The sequence below is a fragment of the Lampris incognitus genome, chromosome 1 (genome assembly GCF_029633865.1).
Source record: "Lampris incognitus isolate fLamInc1 chromosome 1, fLamInc1.hap2, whole genome shotgun sequence".
In the NCBI taxonomy this organism is placed as follows: Eukaryota; Metazoa; Chordata; class Actinopteri; order Lampriformes; family Lampridae; genus Lampris; species Lampris incognitus.
In genome coordinates, this window is record NC_079211.1 from 18,014,931 (window position 1) to 18,034,063 (window position 19,133).

Consider the following 19,133-nt stretch of genomic DNA (forward strand, 5'->3'; position numbering starts at 1 on the left):
TAGCCTTCCTTATTCAGAATCCCTTTTACCCTGTACAAATCTCCCACCTTACCAGCACCAAAGCAACCCCAGACCATCACATTACCTCCACCATGCTTAACAGATGGCGTCAGGCATACTTCCAGCATCTTTTCATTTGTTCTGCGTCTCACAAACGTTCTTCTTTGTGATCCAAACACCTCAAACTTGGATTCATCCGTCCACAACACTTTTTTCCAGTCTTCCTCTGTCCAATGTCTGTGTTCTTTTGCCCATCTTAATCTTTTTCTTTTATTGGTCAGTCTCAGATATGGCTTTTTCTTTGCCACTCTGCCCTGAAGCCCAGAATCCCGCAGCCGCCTCTTCACTGTAGATGTTGACACTGGTGTTTTGCGGGTACTATTTAATGAAGATGCCAGTTGGGGACCTGTGAGGCGTCTGTTTCTCAAACTAGAGACTCTAATGTACTTATCTTCTTGCTCAGTTGTGCAACGCGGCCTCCCACTTCTTTTTCTACTCTGGTTAGAGCCTGTTTGTGCTGTCCTCTGAAGGGAGTAGTACACACCGGTGTAGGAAATCTTCAATTTCTTAGCAATTTCTCGCATGGAATAGCCTTCATTTCTAAGAACAAGAATAGACTGTCGAGTTTCAGATGAAAGTTCTCTTTTTCTGGCCATTTTGAGCGTTTAATTGACCCCACAAATGTGATGCTCCAGAAACTCAATCTGCTCAAAGAAGTGCCCATCCAACCAATCCAACTTGTGGGAGCTGCTTCTGGAAGCGTGGGGTGCAATTTCTCCAGATTACCTCAACAAATTAACAGCTAGAATGCCAAAGGTCTGCAATGCTGTAATTGCTGCAAATGGAGGATTCTTTGACGAAAGCAAAGTTTGATGTAAAAAAAATCTTATTTCAAATACAAATCATTATTTCTAACCTTGTCAATGTCTTGACTCTATTTTCTATTCATTTCACAACATATGGTGGTGAATAAGTGTGACTTTTCATGGAAAACACAAAATTGTTTGGGTGATCCCAAACTTTTGAACGGTAGTGTATATTGTTCAATGTTTACTCTATGAGCAATGCATAAATAATCATGCAAAAAGCAAAACGCCTTTTCTAAACAAGATGGCTTGGTTGTTACTCCCTGCTTCATATGACTTGAACACCCTGCTTGTGTGCACGTTCCTGCAGCAATTATACCTTGGGTCACTTTTCATACTATTTTTTTCTCGATTAATATTCATACAGTGAATTGCAACCTTGGTGCCCAACAATAAATATTGCACCAGGGGCAATACTGACTGATCATCTGGTCATCTCTATTCTTCTATTCTTCCCCCAACATGCTGGATGTTTAGGGCTCCGTGAGTCAGTCACCTGCGATGATTAATGCTTGCTCAATTCATTTATAAAATGACTTGAGTCAGTGTCCCATCTGAAAAATACAGTTTCACTGGGAAACACGGGCTCAAATAGAGGTAAAATAAATGTGTTTCGGTGCAACTGAAAACACATATTTATTTTAGCTCTAGTTTTTAACTCTGCATTTTAGAAATGTTCTTGCACATGCTATTTCGATAAAGATCACAAATTTGATAGTCGTCTGCTGCCCTAAGGCATTTATTTACCCTGAAACACAGGCAGCATGACTACCATTTACCCTAAACACAGAAAGAAAAATGAATCCCCCAACTTACGCTCAAACACTCATTCACACACACACACACGCACGCACGCACGCACGCACGCACGCACGCACGCACGCACACACGCACACACGCACACACGCACACACACACTTTTTCATACATAGAACAGAGATGATGTAGAATGTAACTTCCTGGCACAACTTACATACTGTCTTAGTAGTTGGAGGTAAGGAGAGTAACCTGTCCGAATTTGCATAACTGACTTCAAAGCCTGTGATGAAGTTGCAAATGGTGGGTCTTAAGGTCCCGCTGTATCTGTCTCATCTAGCTTACCAGCGCGTCTGATATAACTGTGCAAATTATCTCGCTGTCTTGCAAACCTCAGAACTCAGTCTGGAATTACGGCTGTGCCAAATTCACATGCAAATAACCTACTTTTTCCAGACATCAAGCCTACTACTCCAGTTATGAACACTAACATGAAGCCAAAGAAAGAAAGAAAGACAGAAAGAAAGAAAAAAGAGCGGGGGAATTTTACGAGGTAGGGAAGGAGGAGGTGAACGAGAACATTGCCATACATTTTAAAGATGTCTGTCTGAACATGCTACATGCCCATCTCAAATTGTCTTGGCATTTTCAAACGTTTTCATTGCCAGTTTTTTTTCTCCTATCTCTCTTATTCAACGCCCAAGTCGGCGGCTGAAGCGTGGTGTACAAGATGGGGGTTGCCCTTGTATTGTCCCTCATCTCGTCTCCCCCATGAGCTCTCTGTCTGAGTGGATCTGCCAACAGAAATATCATAGGGCTTTTGTCTTGGAGACTCCATTAACAGTACATGCCGACTTCTGTCATCTTATTCAGACAGTTTTAAAACTGATGCAAATTTGTGACCGTTAATCATTCCACGGATGTGGGTGACAAGGTCAGACAGAACGGAACGCTCCAGATGGAGCTTGCCAGATAAGAACTGGTAAACCTGAGGGATTTACCTTATGAACTTACTGAAGCCGAAGTCAGTGAACTCTTTTTTTCCAAGCTCACGGCTCTTACGCACATTTGATAATGCGGGACTCTTTTAAGTCCGTTTCTCGCATTTGACAGCTACCTCCTGGAATTGTTGTGTGTTCCTGGCAGTTAATATGACTTAATATTAACTGCCGGATCCATCTCTCAATGTTTTTGTTTTGTCCACACACTTTGACCCATCTGTTGACAGCATGTGCTCCCAGTGTGTCCAGAGGGGTTGTGTGCTCACTGCGTATGCCCGCAGCTAGGAGATGTTATGCTAACAGTGCCATGTGTAGCATTCACAATGCGTGTGCGACATAACATGGTGCAAGGTAATAGGCATGTATTGTGTGGAATGCATTAGTTTTTCGATGATAGAAGGAGCAAACAGCATCCATCAACCACGCCTCGGCTACGAGCCTGCCTTGCCTTAGGCTGTAGAATTATTGCTCAACAGAGTGATGCGATTAAAATCTATAAATCCTCAACTCCACCTGCTGCCTGGCTCGTGGCAGCCGTCCACACACCTGCCGAACTAACGGAATGCACACACACACACACACACACACAATGTAGATGTTGGGCGGGCTCGTATTATTAATTTAGAGAATAACGCCAAACCTATAACTGGCAATTTCTGTGTGTTAGAACAGTCCGAGATTAGCCCCGAATACAGAAGGGTGTTTTGGATGTATGTGAGGTCGGACAGGTGCAAGCTCTGTTGGTGTTTATTTCTCTAATGTGACGGTTGCTTATGAAAGGGGAGAAAGAATGACTGTCCAAGTTTGGACAATTGCTAGCTGCACGCAGAGCTTGAGTAAATGTCCTGGTACCGGATCAACCCAAAACATAGACAAGGGCATACGCACACAAGGACACAAGCGCACACACACACACACACACACACACACACACACACTCTGTATATACTTAAACAGTCACTGCCTATCGGGGGGTGTTTAGTAAACGATCATGGAACGTCAAGCCTGGAGACACGCCATCATGCCCAGTTAGGAGTGGGCTCATGTTATGTATAAACATCCCCACACACTCCTGACACACGCGCACAGGTGAGGAAAAGGATTAAATGCGTTGTCGTTTGACGTGCAGGTCATTGAAAATCCTTGCTGTTTTGTCCTTTGCAGAGGTCAGTCGGCAAAGAAGATAAAGGCTATAACTCAAAACAAGTTCTACAACCACAGTTTGCATTGGTTGTAGAACTTGCAAAAAGTACACACCTGCAGAGTTTTTGCACCGAAACTACTCAGCAGAGTTTTGAATCAACTAAGCATTTCTATCTCACATTTGCAAAATATCAATTCTAACGGACATGTTATCGAATTAAAAAAAAAAAATCACTGACAAGAACTGTTATTGTTGACAATGCCTAATTGATTAGACACTTGCCAGGTTGTGCATCAGCAGTGTCCAACAATCTTAGTCCTTTTGAAAAGCCCTTAGTTTTCCGTCAAATTCCATTATAGTTTCCCATAATCAATGAATAAAACCCAGAGGCTCCCTCTTTGGAAAACAACGCATCCCAGTCTGTCATACTCCAGAGAATAACGCTGTGAGTGATCTGCTCATCCTAGCCATGGCTTATATACACGATTTGGGGAAAAGTGAAGTTTAAAGACAAACACAGAGTTGGGTGAGTGTGTGTATATATGAATCACTGCTATTTCACCCTAAAATATTTGTCATGTCAACATGAAATAAACATGCTGATTTGAGCGGGGCCGGCAGAGAGGGAGGGAGAGAGGATGTGCAGAGAAGACAGTGTGTACATATCGCTGTGACTGTGCATCTGCTGATGGACAATGGTCATCTGGGAAATAAAGAGGCCTCATATAACAGATGCTCATCTAACACATCTGCCTCTCTTTCTTTGCACCATCCTGTTTGTAAAATCATACAAAAGTTGGGAAACAATCTTTTTAGGATGGTCGTTCACTTCAACTGTACTTATTCCCAGCATGACTGCTAGAATGAAGTATTAAAATTAGTAATCAATAATATTTATTATTATTAGCAGAATCAGAATCAGCTTTATTGGCCAAGTGTGTCTATGCACATGAAGAATTTGACTCCGGTACACAGCAGCTTCTAGCACTTGCAGACTCACACAAAAAAAAGCAAAAAGAAAACAAACAACAAATGAAAAAGAGAAGAAAAAAAACAGAATAAATAAATGGAACAACAGGACATTGGAGGCACGCATGAATGCACAACAGGTATGTGGCTACTATAGAGTTTTGTTATGGTTGCATAATCAACAACCTATGCCCACATTTTATACTGTATTGTTTATATACTATATTACCCATACACTATACCATATACCAATACCACGACTCCACAACCCATCATGCCCATTAAACAATGCTATATACTCCCACTATATTACACTATATCATCTTATGTACCAGAAGTATACACTATAAATAGTCACCTACCATCCACCTCACAACTTCATACTATATTACAGTGTTTCTCAACCGGGGGTCCGCGGACCCCTAGTGGTCCGTGGTGTAATTGCAAGGGGTCCGTGAAAATAAAATATCTTTTAAAAAAAGATCCTATGACATTTATAGAAATAGGATTATTTTACTCAAATGTGACTGAGACCTTTATCTACCTAAACTATAAAGGGTAACAGGACTTTTTTCTCTAATTACATCTGTTTCACAAGTGTAATTTATTGTATTTTAATAAGCGATCTCACTCCCGTTTGCATTGTTAAAAGTTACTGCATAAAAATTCTGTTGTTACATATATCTGAAAGTTACTGAATACATATTCTGTTTAGTTACATATATCTGAAAGTTACTGCATAAGAATTCTGTTTTGTTAACTATATCTAAGTTACAACTGAAAGCTCTTATTTTTGCTCCAAAGAGTGAATAAATGCTATAATGCAATTTAAAATGCAGTTTCTACTGTTTCTATCAAATTGCAACCCCCTCCCCCAAGATCAGGTGGAGGGGTCCTCAGCGTAGATCAAAAATACCCAGGGGGTCCAGGACCCCAAAAAGGTTGAGAACCACTGCTATATTATATACCTATGTTGCAACCACAACGATAACAGCCATGATTTGCAACACAGCAGTTGTATGTGCATTTACAATTGTACATTTGTATTGCACAAACATTGCATTGCACATCTGGTTTGATGAGGTATTGCACATCGTAACCCCTATTAATTTAATAGGTCAATCTCAGGCCTGCCATGATCAAAGCTTTTTTTGGTAGGCCTGCACTGCATCATTGTTCATTATGTTCTCTTCTAAAGGTTCATTTGTGATAGTGTTTATTGTGTTGCAAGTTTAAACTGCTTGTGTACCAAATTAAAATTTCCCTTTGATAAATATTTATGTGTATGTACAGATGGATGCATGCCTTTCTGTATGTATTTATTAATGTATACATGTATGCATATATTTATGACCACTAATTATTATCATTCATGGTTTCTATTAATTTTTTAATATCACATAGAAGATCAATTTGCACAACCTCCTTGGAGCCTCACTCTCAGCAATGGTTTTTCCTCTCTCTGGTCATATAGTTGGCAGCTTCCTGAACAATCTCACCGGTTAAGAACTTTCAATCAGTCAAGTGTAACTCTGCAATCAGTGACACGTATTCAAATTCGGACTGAACCGAGTCCAAATATGACTCCCTTATAAAATCGGCAAAAAAAAGCATGTGTACAGCAGTCATTTGCTATCCCCCTCTTAAAACTGTTTGTCAAACTTCCTTGAATTTAGACATTTTGAGTTAGTTCGCTAACCTGCTCGTTGGGGATAGTTTGTCTATGCCTAACAGACATTATTGTGTTTTGACCCAGGACAACAGAATAAGTCCCAAAGATTTTGACATCCAAAGGCATATCTCTAAATGGCTGTTTTTGTGGATGTCTACACAATTACCTAACACTGAACTGAATTGCTCTGATGCTGTAAACTCATCCACCTAGTACACCTAACCCTATGACCGAAAAGAATCAGTAATAATTATTTGCAAATGCCATTTGACCCACATTCTAGTCTGCAACAATTTAACAGGTGTAGGACATATCCACAAGGGAAAGAGCCCATCTAGTGGTGTTCATAAGAACTGTAGAAATGTACAGGAAATACTTTTAGTGAGCACTCGGTTTCCTCCCACAGTCAAAAGACACGTGTAGGTTAGGTGAATTGGCCGTACTAAATTGTCCCTAGGTGTGTGTGTGTGTCTGTGTGGGCCCTGTGATGGCCTAGTGGCCTGTCCAGGGTGTCTCCTCGCCTGCCGCCCAATGGCTGCTGGGATAGGTTCCAGCATCCCCATGACCCTGAGCAGGATAAGCAGTTTGGATAATGGATGGATGGACTTGTAGCGAGCAAGATTATCACAGAGATGTGTGATGCTGGATGTATTCTGTATGAGTGTGACTGACTGACTGACAGACAGAAAGAAGAGAGAGAGAGAGAGAGAGAGTACTTGTGTGTGATTCATCACTTGATAACCATAATGCTAAACCATATTCTTCTACCTAGGTTTCCCTGTGTTTCTTGGTGAAAAACCCAGATGGAGCATTTGGACCCTGCACAGACCTCTGTAAGGTCAATAAGGTGACAAAGCCTGACTCCCATGTATGGCTGTGTGGACCAGGTTGGTTCAAAGATAAGATGTGGGGAAATTCATCTTCTGCATTTAACCCATCCCAACACACACTGTAGCTAGGAGCAGTGGGTAGTCACCGTGCTGCGCCCGGGGACCAGCTCCAGTTCTTCTTGCCATGCCTTGGTCAGGGGCACTGACGTTATTATTAACCCTAACATACATGTCTTTTGATGGTGGAAGGAAACCGGAGCACCCGGAGGAAACCCATGCAGACATTAGGAGAACATGCAAACTCCACACAGAAAGGACCTGGGATGGCCTGGCGTTTGAACCCAGGACCGTTTTGCTGTGAGGCAACAGTGCTAACCACTGGGCCAAGGATATCACACATTAATCTACATCAGTGGCGGCTGCTGACCAAATTTTTTGGTGAAGCAACCACCCAACCAACCCCCATGTTATATTTTTAAAACATTCCTCATTGATTTCAAATGAGCAGCCAGAATATCATCATAGCAGGGAAACACTTCTACACTCTGTCTGTAGTTTCCTTTATTATCGGACTTTTCACGTGCCCCCTAAATGCCTGCTCCTGGCGATCCTCACATTTCCCAACAGACTTAATTGCACGGCTGCAACTGACATGCTCCTTTGATTTTTCATGAAGTTTAACAAATCTGCCAAAATTTCGTAGATCCTCAAATCCATCTCTTGCAAACTTTGAAGAACACCCATCTCCTGCAGCAGCACACTTAAACATCACGCAAGGCCAGCAATACAAGCACACTCCCCGACACAGCCACTCCATCTTGTCATACCTAGAAGACTTAAAACTCCGACTTACCGAGCCCACTCTCTGCACCGGCTTGATGGGGGCGCTTTGGTCTCCCATGTGCCTTCACCCCTAGTTCCTCATAGGCGAAAGTGTGAAAACGTTCCCGTAGGATCCGGTCCACGATGTTTGCATCCATCATAATTGTGAAAGACGGGACAGGAGCAGCTAGCTAGCCAAGCTAGTTAGAACAACTAATGTTAGCCTAAACTACTATAGTAATCACTAATTTATTTTACGCTCAATCTATTTTTCTTATCTTTCTTATCTTACCTTTCACTGCGCTTCGAATAGCAAAAGGTATTGTCATTACCCGATTTTAATTTTACTCGGTCTGTGCGATCAACATTGGAGGCAATTTCCCCTTTTAAGAGGTTTTCCGCAAATGACGGCAGAAGGCAAAAGAATCCGTATCAGGCGATGGGATGACCTTTTTCGACAATGCCGTAAAACGACAGCGGTGACAGGAAGTAGACGCATTTTCAACACATGCATAAAATAAATCAGGTTTCCGTAACGAATCGGGTAATGACAGGTGTGATGAAGATTGGAGAAAAAGTCGTTTGTAGTCACGTGATTCTGATGACTCGCGAGATTCAGAAGGAGGGCGGGAAGTGAAAAGCAGAATGGGCGAGATGGAGCTAGTTTAGCTTCTGACACCAATGTGGCGAATGCAGGCGGGGGTAGTCCGGGAGCCGCCGTAGCCGGGACGCGAAGCCATGGCTCCCGCACCGCAAGGGACAACGTTAACCAGTCAACTAAAAGGTCCGACTCTTTAGGAGTGGTCAGCGATGTCTCCCCGGCGGCGCGGGGGAAACGGGTTCGCGTCCCGGCTGCGGCGATACCCGTGATCACCGAATCCGCTTACAGTGTGCTATTTTTTTGTTTGTTTTTTGGTGAAGCACTGCTTCACCTGTTGTCTTATAGAAACCTCACCTCCTACAAATGTGCCATTTGACTGAGGGTCAATCCCGGCTCGACTGTAATTCGGTTACGAATCCAGCAATCACGCACTAATATTTTCATCTTTTTATTGCAAAACTATAACATTGTAAACTTGTAAAAGTATTAAAACAATATGTTTATATGGAGAATTATACATAAGTGTTACAGAATTATACAAAAGTGTAAATAATAACTATATATATATATATATATATGTGTGTGTGTGTATATATATATATATATATATATATTATATATATATATATATATTATAAATGTAAGATTTAAAAACCATGTTCTCAAACTTGTAAAAGCATTAAAATTACATGTTGATATCGATAATTATGCAGAAGTAACATAGAAGTGTAACTTATCTGGAACCCAAAATGTCACCCGCATGGAAGAAACCGGCATATTATTGAAATTAAGCTTGTTCTGGGTCCAGCAGTACCAGTCTCATGAAGTATAACTCATGTAGGTTTTCTGCAAGAAAATTATGATAATAGTAGCTCCATATTCATAAATGGGTGTCAGTTTGTATGCATTTTTACAGTTTCCCAAAAATAAATGACATCAAGGAGCACACAAAATAAGCAGGAAAACTAACCATGGATATCAATCCAAGAAAAAGCAAAGAAATACATGAACAATAATACAGGGAAATATTCTACTACATATTTGAATAAAGTCAAGTTGAATTCATTTAAATATTTGATTGTCACACATCCTGGAAATGAATGGACATGGAACTGGCAGCACAGTGGCCCAGTGGTTAGCGCTGTCGCCTCAAAGCAAGAAGGTCCTGGGTTTGAACCCCGGGGTTGTCCAACCTTGGGGGTCATCCCAGGTCATCCTCTGTGTGGAGTTTGCATGTTCTCCCCATGTCTGGGGTGGGTGTGTTCCACTTCCCTCACCATCCAAAAGACATGCGTGTTAGGGTTAATACTCCTGGCTGTGCCCCTGACCAAGGCAAGGCAAGATGAACTGGAGTTGGTCCTCGGGTGCTGCACGGTGGCTGCCCACTACTCCTAGCTACACAGCTAGGAGCCAAAAAATGATACGTGCTGTATAAATGTTTCGTTAAGACTTAGTGCTATGCTATATAACACTACATTTTTTAAACAGCGAGGGGAGTATCAAGGTCTTGAGGGAGCTGAAGTCAAGGCAGAGCTTAGATTTTTTTTTTAGGTATTGTGACTATCAAATTATGGCCTGGTGGCCTGTCCAGGGCGTCTCCCTGCCTGCCGCCGCCCAATGACTGCTGGGATAGGCTCCAACATCCCCACGACCCTGAAAGCAGGATAAGTGGTTTGAATAATGGATGGATGGATGGATGGATGGATGGACTATCAAATTCTTACTTATAAATTACATATAAACAGACTTATAAATTAATCTTGTATATAAATAGTTATTATCATTACTATTACATTATTATGAGTATTATTGTTATTTATATTATTACTAAAATATTATTACCATAACCGTTATTAATATTATTAAATATTTAAAATATTCAAGTTTAAATTAAATAACAGCCAATTGTGCAAATAACAATTAAATAGCCAATTTGAAATAACCTAAATTAAAGATATGACTTTACATATTGTATATCACACACACACACACACACACACACACACACACACACACACACACACACACACACAAAGGGAGGGGAGGGGAGTGGTCAGGGCCATTATTTGCGGCTGCTCTCTATCAGGAGGCTGCTTTTTATCCCCCCCATAACCTCTGGCCTGCAGCTCCATCTTCCATGCCTTGCAAGAGGTTGTGGCAGTCTCCTCACAGTACCAGTTGCCATAATAGACATGGTAGCTAAGCTTTTTTCTTTCCTTGTGGCACTTACTGTATGATACCACAACTGTTTTTCTAGTGCATTTTCACTCCATAACTCCAGCTTGCTCCATTTCCAGTCTCCTTCTCCTGTTGTAGTGGGTGGTGTATGGCACATCTTGGGGTGCTGATGCATTTGGACTTTGTGACACAGCAGGGCCAGGTGCAGGGAGGTTAGAATGTTGCTGGGTAGGAGGAGAGGGTCCCTGAATCACAAAGACAGGTGAAAGATGGGAGTTGAATGGGTGGCAGCTGTAGCAGAGGAGGCAATGGCATCTGGAGCAAGGCGGCTCGCAGCTGGAGCAAGGCGGATGGTAGCTGGAGCAAAGGAGGTGACGGCAGCTGGAGCAGAGGAGGCGATGGCAGCTATAGCAGGGCGGATGGCAGCTGGAGCAAGGCAGACGGCAGCTGGAGCAGAGGAGTTAATGGCAGCTGGAGCAGGGCGGATAGCAGCTGGAGCAGAGGAGGAGATGGCGGCTGGAACAAGGCGGGATGGCAGCTGGAGCAGAGGAGGCGATGGCAGGAAAAGTGGACATACCTGTCCCAAGTAAGACAGGTGTAGCACGTACGGTTGCGGCAGGTATGTCGAGTGGAAGAAAGTCTGCTGCCTTCACAGTGGCAGATAGCTGTGTCTTTCTTTTAATCTTTGCAGTTCCTGAGGTGCTTGACTGAAAAAAGTGTGGGTTGTGGAAACTACCAGTTTCTAAACTGTCTGGCTTTTGTAAAGCCTCTGGCACGAGCTGAGCTGCAGCAATGGAAGATATAGGAGGAGAAAGGCTCTGAACCAAAGGATTCCTGTTCTGAGTGTTGACCCGTCTGGTATAATAATAATAATAATAATAATAATAGATTACATTCATATAGCGCTTTATCTATATACTGTATACAGTGAGACAAGTCTTTTGGTTGATCTAAACCTGCCCTTGTTCAAGCTTGATTGGCGATGAGCAGGGAAAACAGTGCACTGTTTGTCATAGTCAGACAAGGCCTCCCACAGGGCGATGATTTGGTTGCACTCTTCCCATGGTAAATGCTTGAACCTGTGACCTGAGCTCCACCAAATACTTCAATATTATCCGGTCCAACACAGCCCTCCTTGTCCTGAAAATGCACATACAAATCTAAAAAAAATGCATCATTATATAACCCTGTATAAGTTGATAAAATGTAAACACCGAGGTATGATCGAAGGTAGTAATTAAAACTTTGAAAAACAAGTAAAAAATTGTGGTACAATGAAGTGCAACTTAGCTTAATTTAGCTTTAAATATTTGAACAAGGCAATAGAAAAATTCTTATCATGGGAAGAGCAGAGTCACTGGAAATGGGAGCCTCACTGAAGGATGTAACCTGACCATTGCCTGTGATACCCAAATCTTTTCCCCCCAAGGATAAGGCTGTGGGGGTGAAAAAAAAGCAATGAAAAAACAATGCAAGTTGGAACAAGACGTTGGAACAAGAGTGACATAACAGTTACAGACAGATATACATCAAAACAAATAGCAATAAATGGATTCATGCACAAAAAAAATGCCAAGGAAACCTTACTGCTGTGAATGGAGCAGAGCTCAGGAGACTCTCAGCTGGGCCGGCTTGGGACCTGTGTTAGAGGTTACCTCTGCAGGGCGGTCTAGAATGCTGTGTGCTGGAGTGGCGAGGACTTGCTGTCAGTCTGCAGCAGGGGCGTGTGCATCCAGCTGTGAAATGGTGAAGTCTTCATAGTCCCCATGCTCAAAGAAGCCTTCATCCTCCCTGCCACTTGGACTTCATCAGACTCCATATTCAGAAATCGAAATCAGAAACACTTTATTTGTCATTTCATTTCATGCACTTGCGCACATGAAATGAAACAAAACATTGATTCCCCCAGCCCACAGCAGTGCAGCACAAAGACAAAAACACATTCAAAAACTACAAGAACTACAAGAACACATATATCCAAACTAACACATAGATCTAAACAAAAACAAAAAATCACTGTCCAGGAGAACGAAAGCCAGCCAGGATGACTGTCAGTCAACTTCCAACTAAATAAACTGCCAATTAAATATTGACAATGGTGTCTTTGTAGGCCTGTATTGTCTCTCCAGTTTGCTAGAAGAGATACTCTACACCAATCAGCTCACTTTAAGAAACTGGAAAAAAAAACAGAAGACATTAACTGACAAAATACCAAGGAATTGTTAGAAATGCACAAGTCACCCAGTCTAAGATATTATCTGTGCATTTGCAGGACACGGTGTATTTCATGACTGGTTTCTCAAAGAGGGCCCTCCCCAGGGTGTTGGAAGCATGCATCAGATTGCCCTTGTGACACAGTTGGTACATCTGCCACAGGTGGGGAGACTTGCTCTTCTGCCTCAAGTGGATCAAAGCAGCTTGGCTGCCTCTATGAACTCGCGGTCGCTGGGCTCACAAGGTGCTACTGGAAATATCGAAAATTTTGAATATAACAACCTAATAGATACAAATGAGTCATTACATCATAGGATGTGCGCAAATGAGTTATGGTTTATGGAAGCAGATTTTAGAACTTACTAGGCTGGACTTTCTGCTGACACAAAAGATTGTGCATACTCCTCTTCAGGCCGTGATCGGAGGGCAACTTCTTATTAACCAAGGACCTAAGTACTAACATTGATACTGGCCATGGGCTTTGATGGTGAGTAAAGGTCTGACTGCTGGTGGTGGTACAGGGCTGACTGCTGGTGGTGGTGGCACAGGGCTACCTGCTGGTGGTGACACAGGGCTGACTGCTGGTGGTGGTGGCACAGGGCTACCTGCTGGTGGTGGTGGCACAGAGCTGACTGCTGGTAGTGGCATAGGGCTGACTGCTGGTGGTGGCACAGGGCTGACTGCTGGTGGTGGCACAGGGCTGACTGCTGGTGGTGACACAGGGCTGACTGCTGGTGGTGGTGGCACAGGACTGACTGCTGGTGGTGGCACAGGGCTGACTGCTGGTGGTGGTGGCAGCACAGGGCTGACTACTGGTGATGGTGGCACAGGGCTGACTGCTGGTGGTGGTGGGTCAGGGCTACCTGCTGGTGGTCGCACAGGGCTGACTGCTGGTGGTGGCGGCACAGGGCTGACTGCTGGTGGTGGCATAGGGCTGACTGCTGGTGGTGGTGGCGGCACAGGGCTGACTACTGGTGGTGGTGGCACAGGGCTACCTGCTGGTGGTGGTGGGTCAGGGCTACCTGCTGGTGGTGGCACAGGGCTGACTGCTGGTGGTGGCGGCACAGGGCTGACTGCTGGTGGTGGCATAGGGCTGACTGCTGGTGGCGGTGGCACAGGGCTGACTACTGGTGGTGGTGGCGGCACAGGGCTGACTGCTGGTGGTGGTGGCGGCACAGGGCTGACTAGTGGTGGTGGTGGCACAGGGCTACCTGCTGGTGGTGGTGGGTCAGGGCTACCTGCTGGTGGTGGCACAGGGCTGACTGCTGGTGGTGGCGGCACAGGGCTGACTGCTGGTGGTGGCATAGGGCTGACTGCTGGTGGCGGTGGCACAGGGCTGACTACTGGTGGTGGCACAGGGCTACCTGCTGGTGGTGGCATAGGGCTGACTGCTGGTGGTGGCACAGGGCTGACTGCTGGTGGTGGTGGCACAGGGCTGACTACTGGTGGTGGCACAGGGCTACCTGCTGGTGGTGGCATAGGGCTGACTGCTGGTGGTGGCACAGGGCTGACTGCTGGTGGTGGTGGCACAGGACTGACTACTGGTGGTGGCACAGGGCTACCTGCTGGTGGTGGCATAGGGCTGACTGCTGGTGGTGGCACAGGGCTGACTGCTGATGGTGGTGGCACAGGGCTGACTACTGGTGATGGTGGCACAGGGCTGACTGCTGTTGGTGGTGGCACAGGGTTGACTGCTTGTGGTAGCATAGGGCTGACTGCTGGTGGTGGCACAGGGCTGACTGCTGGTGGTGGCACAGGGCTACCTGCTGGTGGTGGCACAGGGCTGACTGCGGGTGCTCATAGACTGCTATGATTTAATTTTCACTGCCTCATGACCCTCAGGAAACATCAGCAGGTACTCCTTGAATGCTATCTTTTTCACAGCATGTTTCTTTTGATCAACCCTCTGGGATAACGCTGCTTACTGTTTTCGGGTAGATGACACCAAGTACCATGCGTACTCCCAAGCGTTTCCTAATACCCACTTAAATGTTTGCCCCCTGAATTGGCCAAACTGCATCTGGCACTGGCCAATCAAATGCGATCTGTTCTCTGGATGCTGCTTCACAGCCTGCTTTGCAGAGTCCAGAGCCTTGTCAGGGGACATAGGTCTGGACAACCCCCCGTTTTGAGTTCTCTCTCTTGACCCGGACAGCTGCATGTGAGTCACCCATGCAAAGGGAGCCATCAATTTTCCACTGAAAATGAGGCTCCATGTCTGAAAAAAATCGACATTAATCAATGTGACATATGGTAAAGCACACTACTAATTGGGCTTATTGGGCACTGGGTTATCCTTGTTAATCTGGGAAGTTAGTTAATTGCTTTAATTAAGTGACCTCTTCAGTCTGAAGAGGTCACTTAGATGAGTGATGAAACGTATCTGTCAATAAACGTGGTATCCAGAAGAACTGATTCAGCCTTCTCTGACCAACATGTACTTACTGTAGTTCGCAGTACTTATCAACTAACTACCTGGCCAAGGAATGAAGAAGTCATGGATGGGAAATGATGTGCACTCTCTGAGACACTAGGGCTTCTTCTTCTTGTCATTGTTGTTGAAAGGACAGATTTAAAGGTTCATGTTCATTTTCCCCATATGCCGTTGTAAAGCTCTGTCTCACGGTGGTCTCATGTCCAAAATCTTCAAAATAAAGCTGGCGAGTAACATTATATAATCACCAATATGTGTAGCAGAAATGACAAAAATAAGGTACATGTTGTAGACATTTTGAAATTTTCCTTAACTTCTACTATTAGGGATATTGCCACCTTCATGTCACCATCAAGTTGCAAAACTAATTTTGCACAAAGTTCCGGCAACAGACCAACGCTTCATGAAAAAGTTGCATCGAGTTTTGACGGTTGTGCTGTGTATTTGGATAATGTGACACATAGGAAAAGAGCATCTACAGCATGTACGGGCTCTGTTCAATTGCTCGGCTTGGGTGGGTCTCACTATAGTGAAGTGTGAGTTTGTCAAGGCAGTTGTGATGAACCTGGGTAAGGTGGATGGACAAGGCCATTGCCACCTGTGAAAGCTACGTCTGGTGTTAAGAACAGACCAATTCGGGGGGGGGGGCAGGGCGGGCGTCCGGGTGGCATAACAGTCTATTCCGTTGCTTACCAACACAGGGATCCTCGTGTTGCCTCCGGCTTGGTCGGGTGTCCCTACAGACACAATTGACAATGTCTGTGGGTGGGGAGCCGGATGTGGGTATGTGTCTTGGTCGCTGCACTAGCGCCTCCTCTGGTCGGTTGAGGCGCCTGTTTTTGGGGGGACGGGGAGGGGGAATAGTGTGATCCACATGTATCGGAGGAGGCATGTGGTAGTCTGCAGCCCTCTTCGGTAGAGGGGGTGGAGCAGTGACCAGGACGGCTTGGAAGAATGGAGTAATTGGCCGGCTACAATTGGGGAGAAAAAGGAGAAAAAAATTGACCAATTCCCTGTCCCAACCCCCAAAACAGCCGTCTCACTTTTTAGGTATGGTGGATAACTATCGTAGCTATTGCGGGAGTTTCTCCATGGTGGTTGCACTCCTTACACCTAAAGGAAAAGTTTGGTTGGCCTCCTCAGTGCCAGCAAGATTTTGAAGGGGGCTCTGGCATGAGCTTGAGATGTGAAAAACATCAAGATTATATATATATATATATATATATATATATATATATATATATATATATATATATATATATATATATATATATATATATATATAAAGGATCTCTTTTAGTCCAACTGGGCTATACTTCCAAGAGTCTTCGACATAAAAACATCCCTTTAATGGATCCAAACATTATGTGTACAAGCAAAACACTGAAAACCACAATTAAAGCCTTTTAGTGGTATAAACCAATCACAACCCATTAACCTTTCTCACAACAGAACCATACTCACCAGCTGATGTGCTGGTGTCTCTTCAGCAATTTCATTTTATCATCCACCATGTAAAAGGATCAGAAAATGCCTTGTCCCTTTCATTTTCTGTTTTAAGTCTTGGACTGTGATTTTTTTATCCTGTGATGGTTCTTCTGATCTGTTTCCTTTATCTCTCCTCTCCCTTAATATGCTTCTTATGCATCAAGGTATCTGTGATGGATGCTGGAGGTCCAGGCTTGTTGGGGGGGAGCAGTCTGGACAGGAGACATACAGGTCAAATCTTGGTGCACATATGTACATAGGGTATCCTCCCTCGGCTACTAGATTTACTAGTGTTTGGTTGTCTGTGTATTCTGAGGTTTTTGGTGGGACCCCTGTCTTGGACTCAGCTACCCACTATGTGTGCCTGTCCTTGTGCTTTGCTGCCCCCCCCCCCACTCACACACACACACACACACACAGGTTGCAGGAAGGCAGAGCTGGATGGGTCGATCCTCTAAATCAGTAACACCTGGGCTGGGATTGCCAGAATGTGAAGGGCTGGTTTATTGGCAGAATTTTCTCTCTCTCTTTTTTTTCTTTTCCTTTTGCTCCTTTTGGTGTAAATGTGTATGTTCATGGATGCACATCCCCTGACATTATTAATAGCATGAAATGGTGCAATGCATCAAAAAAAAATATTTTTCACTTCTGCTTATTTTGACTAATGAAGTTATAATTGAATAAATTCTTTTACAAAGCCATCTCCTCTTCGATTACATTGCAGATGTCTAGATCCAGTGAAGTCAAACAAGGAATCGATGGTAGTTTAATTGCCTGCCTTGATCCTGGTGTAGTGGTGCTGGTGGTGGCGGTGAGTTGGGTCCATGCATGACCACGCTGGATAGCTAATAAATCTGCTCAGAGCACTGGACTTCTAAAATGGTGTCCACTTATTGCACTACGCCAGTATACACACACTATAACACCAATTATAACTAAGGGACCAGAGGTGTCAATCCCATGCATACAAGGTTGATATGGTCAAATATGACAGTGAGAAAACAAATTGTGGATCAGGATGATCACACTGACATATTGATAATTTTAAACTATATTGACCAGTTATCTCATGCATGTTGTGCATTTTCTTGATCATTTCAATGATCGATTGTGGCCGTGTGCCCTTGACATGGAGGACTCTACACTGGGGCTGATTTGTGACGATATGGTTGATGGTAGCCTCCTTCTTCAGCACGTGGTGCTGCAGCCGGCCTCAATAATAATATCCATTTGGGTTTACATGTCCAAACCACTTTACCTAGCAGTCCTGTCCATACCCTCACACTGCTCCACACATTTCCACTGAGCTCAGCAACAACATATTGGGCAGTTCACTTTTTTTTCTTTCATTTCCATATAGATAAGGTACACAAGAGCACGAAGAGACCAAGGCATGAACATAGGTGGGCACTGTTTGCTCTGGCGTTGGCGTCTTCAGCAAAGCGGGGGGGGGGGGTGAAAAGGGGTGATATGGCGAGATAGTGCAGCAGAAAGTGAAGGATGGAGAAATAACGAATAGAAGATGGAACAAGGGAAGGTAAAATCATATTGAACAAGGGCGCCTGATGAGCGAAGTTGAGCAGAAGAGAGGCAAGGGAGGAGAGGGAGAGATACAGGAAGAGAGAGAGAGAGAGAGAGAGAGAGAGAGAGAGAGAGAGAGAGAGAGAGAGAGAGAGAGAGCAGGGATAGAGTGAGGAAGGGGAAAAGAGATGAAAGGGAAGGGGGGATTTGTTGAGGAAAGCCACTGAAGTGTATCCACACACAGAAAACACCAGGGAGCTCTGAAGTAGCTGCTGCTGCAGGAATAAATTAGTTTACCTTCTACATGACAGTCATTAAAATAGCACGTATTCGCCCCAGAAATGACACCACCAGCGATACGGAAGCGGTAAACCTGCTTTCATTACCCAATAGTTATTTACCAAGCTCAACACCGAGCCCCAGCACCAATCAGAGAGTGTGTGTTGGGGGGGGGGGGGCTTGTTATATGAAGCATTTACATCGACTTGCATCATTTGAATGAAGTGGATCAAAACTTTGATAGTTCTTTACATGCTGCTGGGTGAATTTCCAATCAAATTTGAATAAACAGTGTTCCCCCCCCCTTAATCCTTAAAAGGCTGACGTTTGGTAGATACAAGTTTTGTCATCTGGCGGG

General features: G+C 44.2%; 1 protein-coding gene across 1 annotated transcript; it reads left to right on the top strand.

Moving 5' to 3' along the window:
• The first annotated feature begins 13,537 nt into the window (after positions 1 to 13,537).
• On the top strand, positions 13,538 to 14,866 carry LOC130109523 (uncharacterized). The gene has a single exon (XM_056276456.1). It carries the CDS (start codon positions 13,538 to 13,540, stop codon positions 14,864 to 14,866), a length of 1,329 nt encoding a protein of 442 aa, XP_056132431.1.
• Positions 14,867 to 19,133: the final 4,267 nt, after the last annotated feature.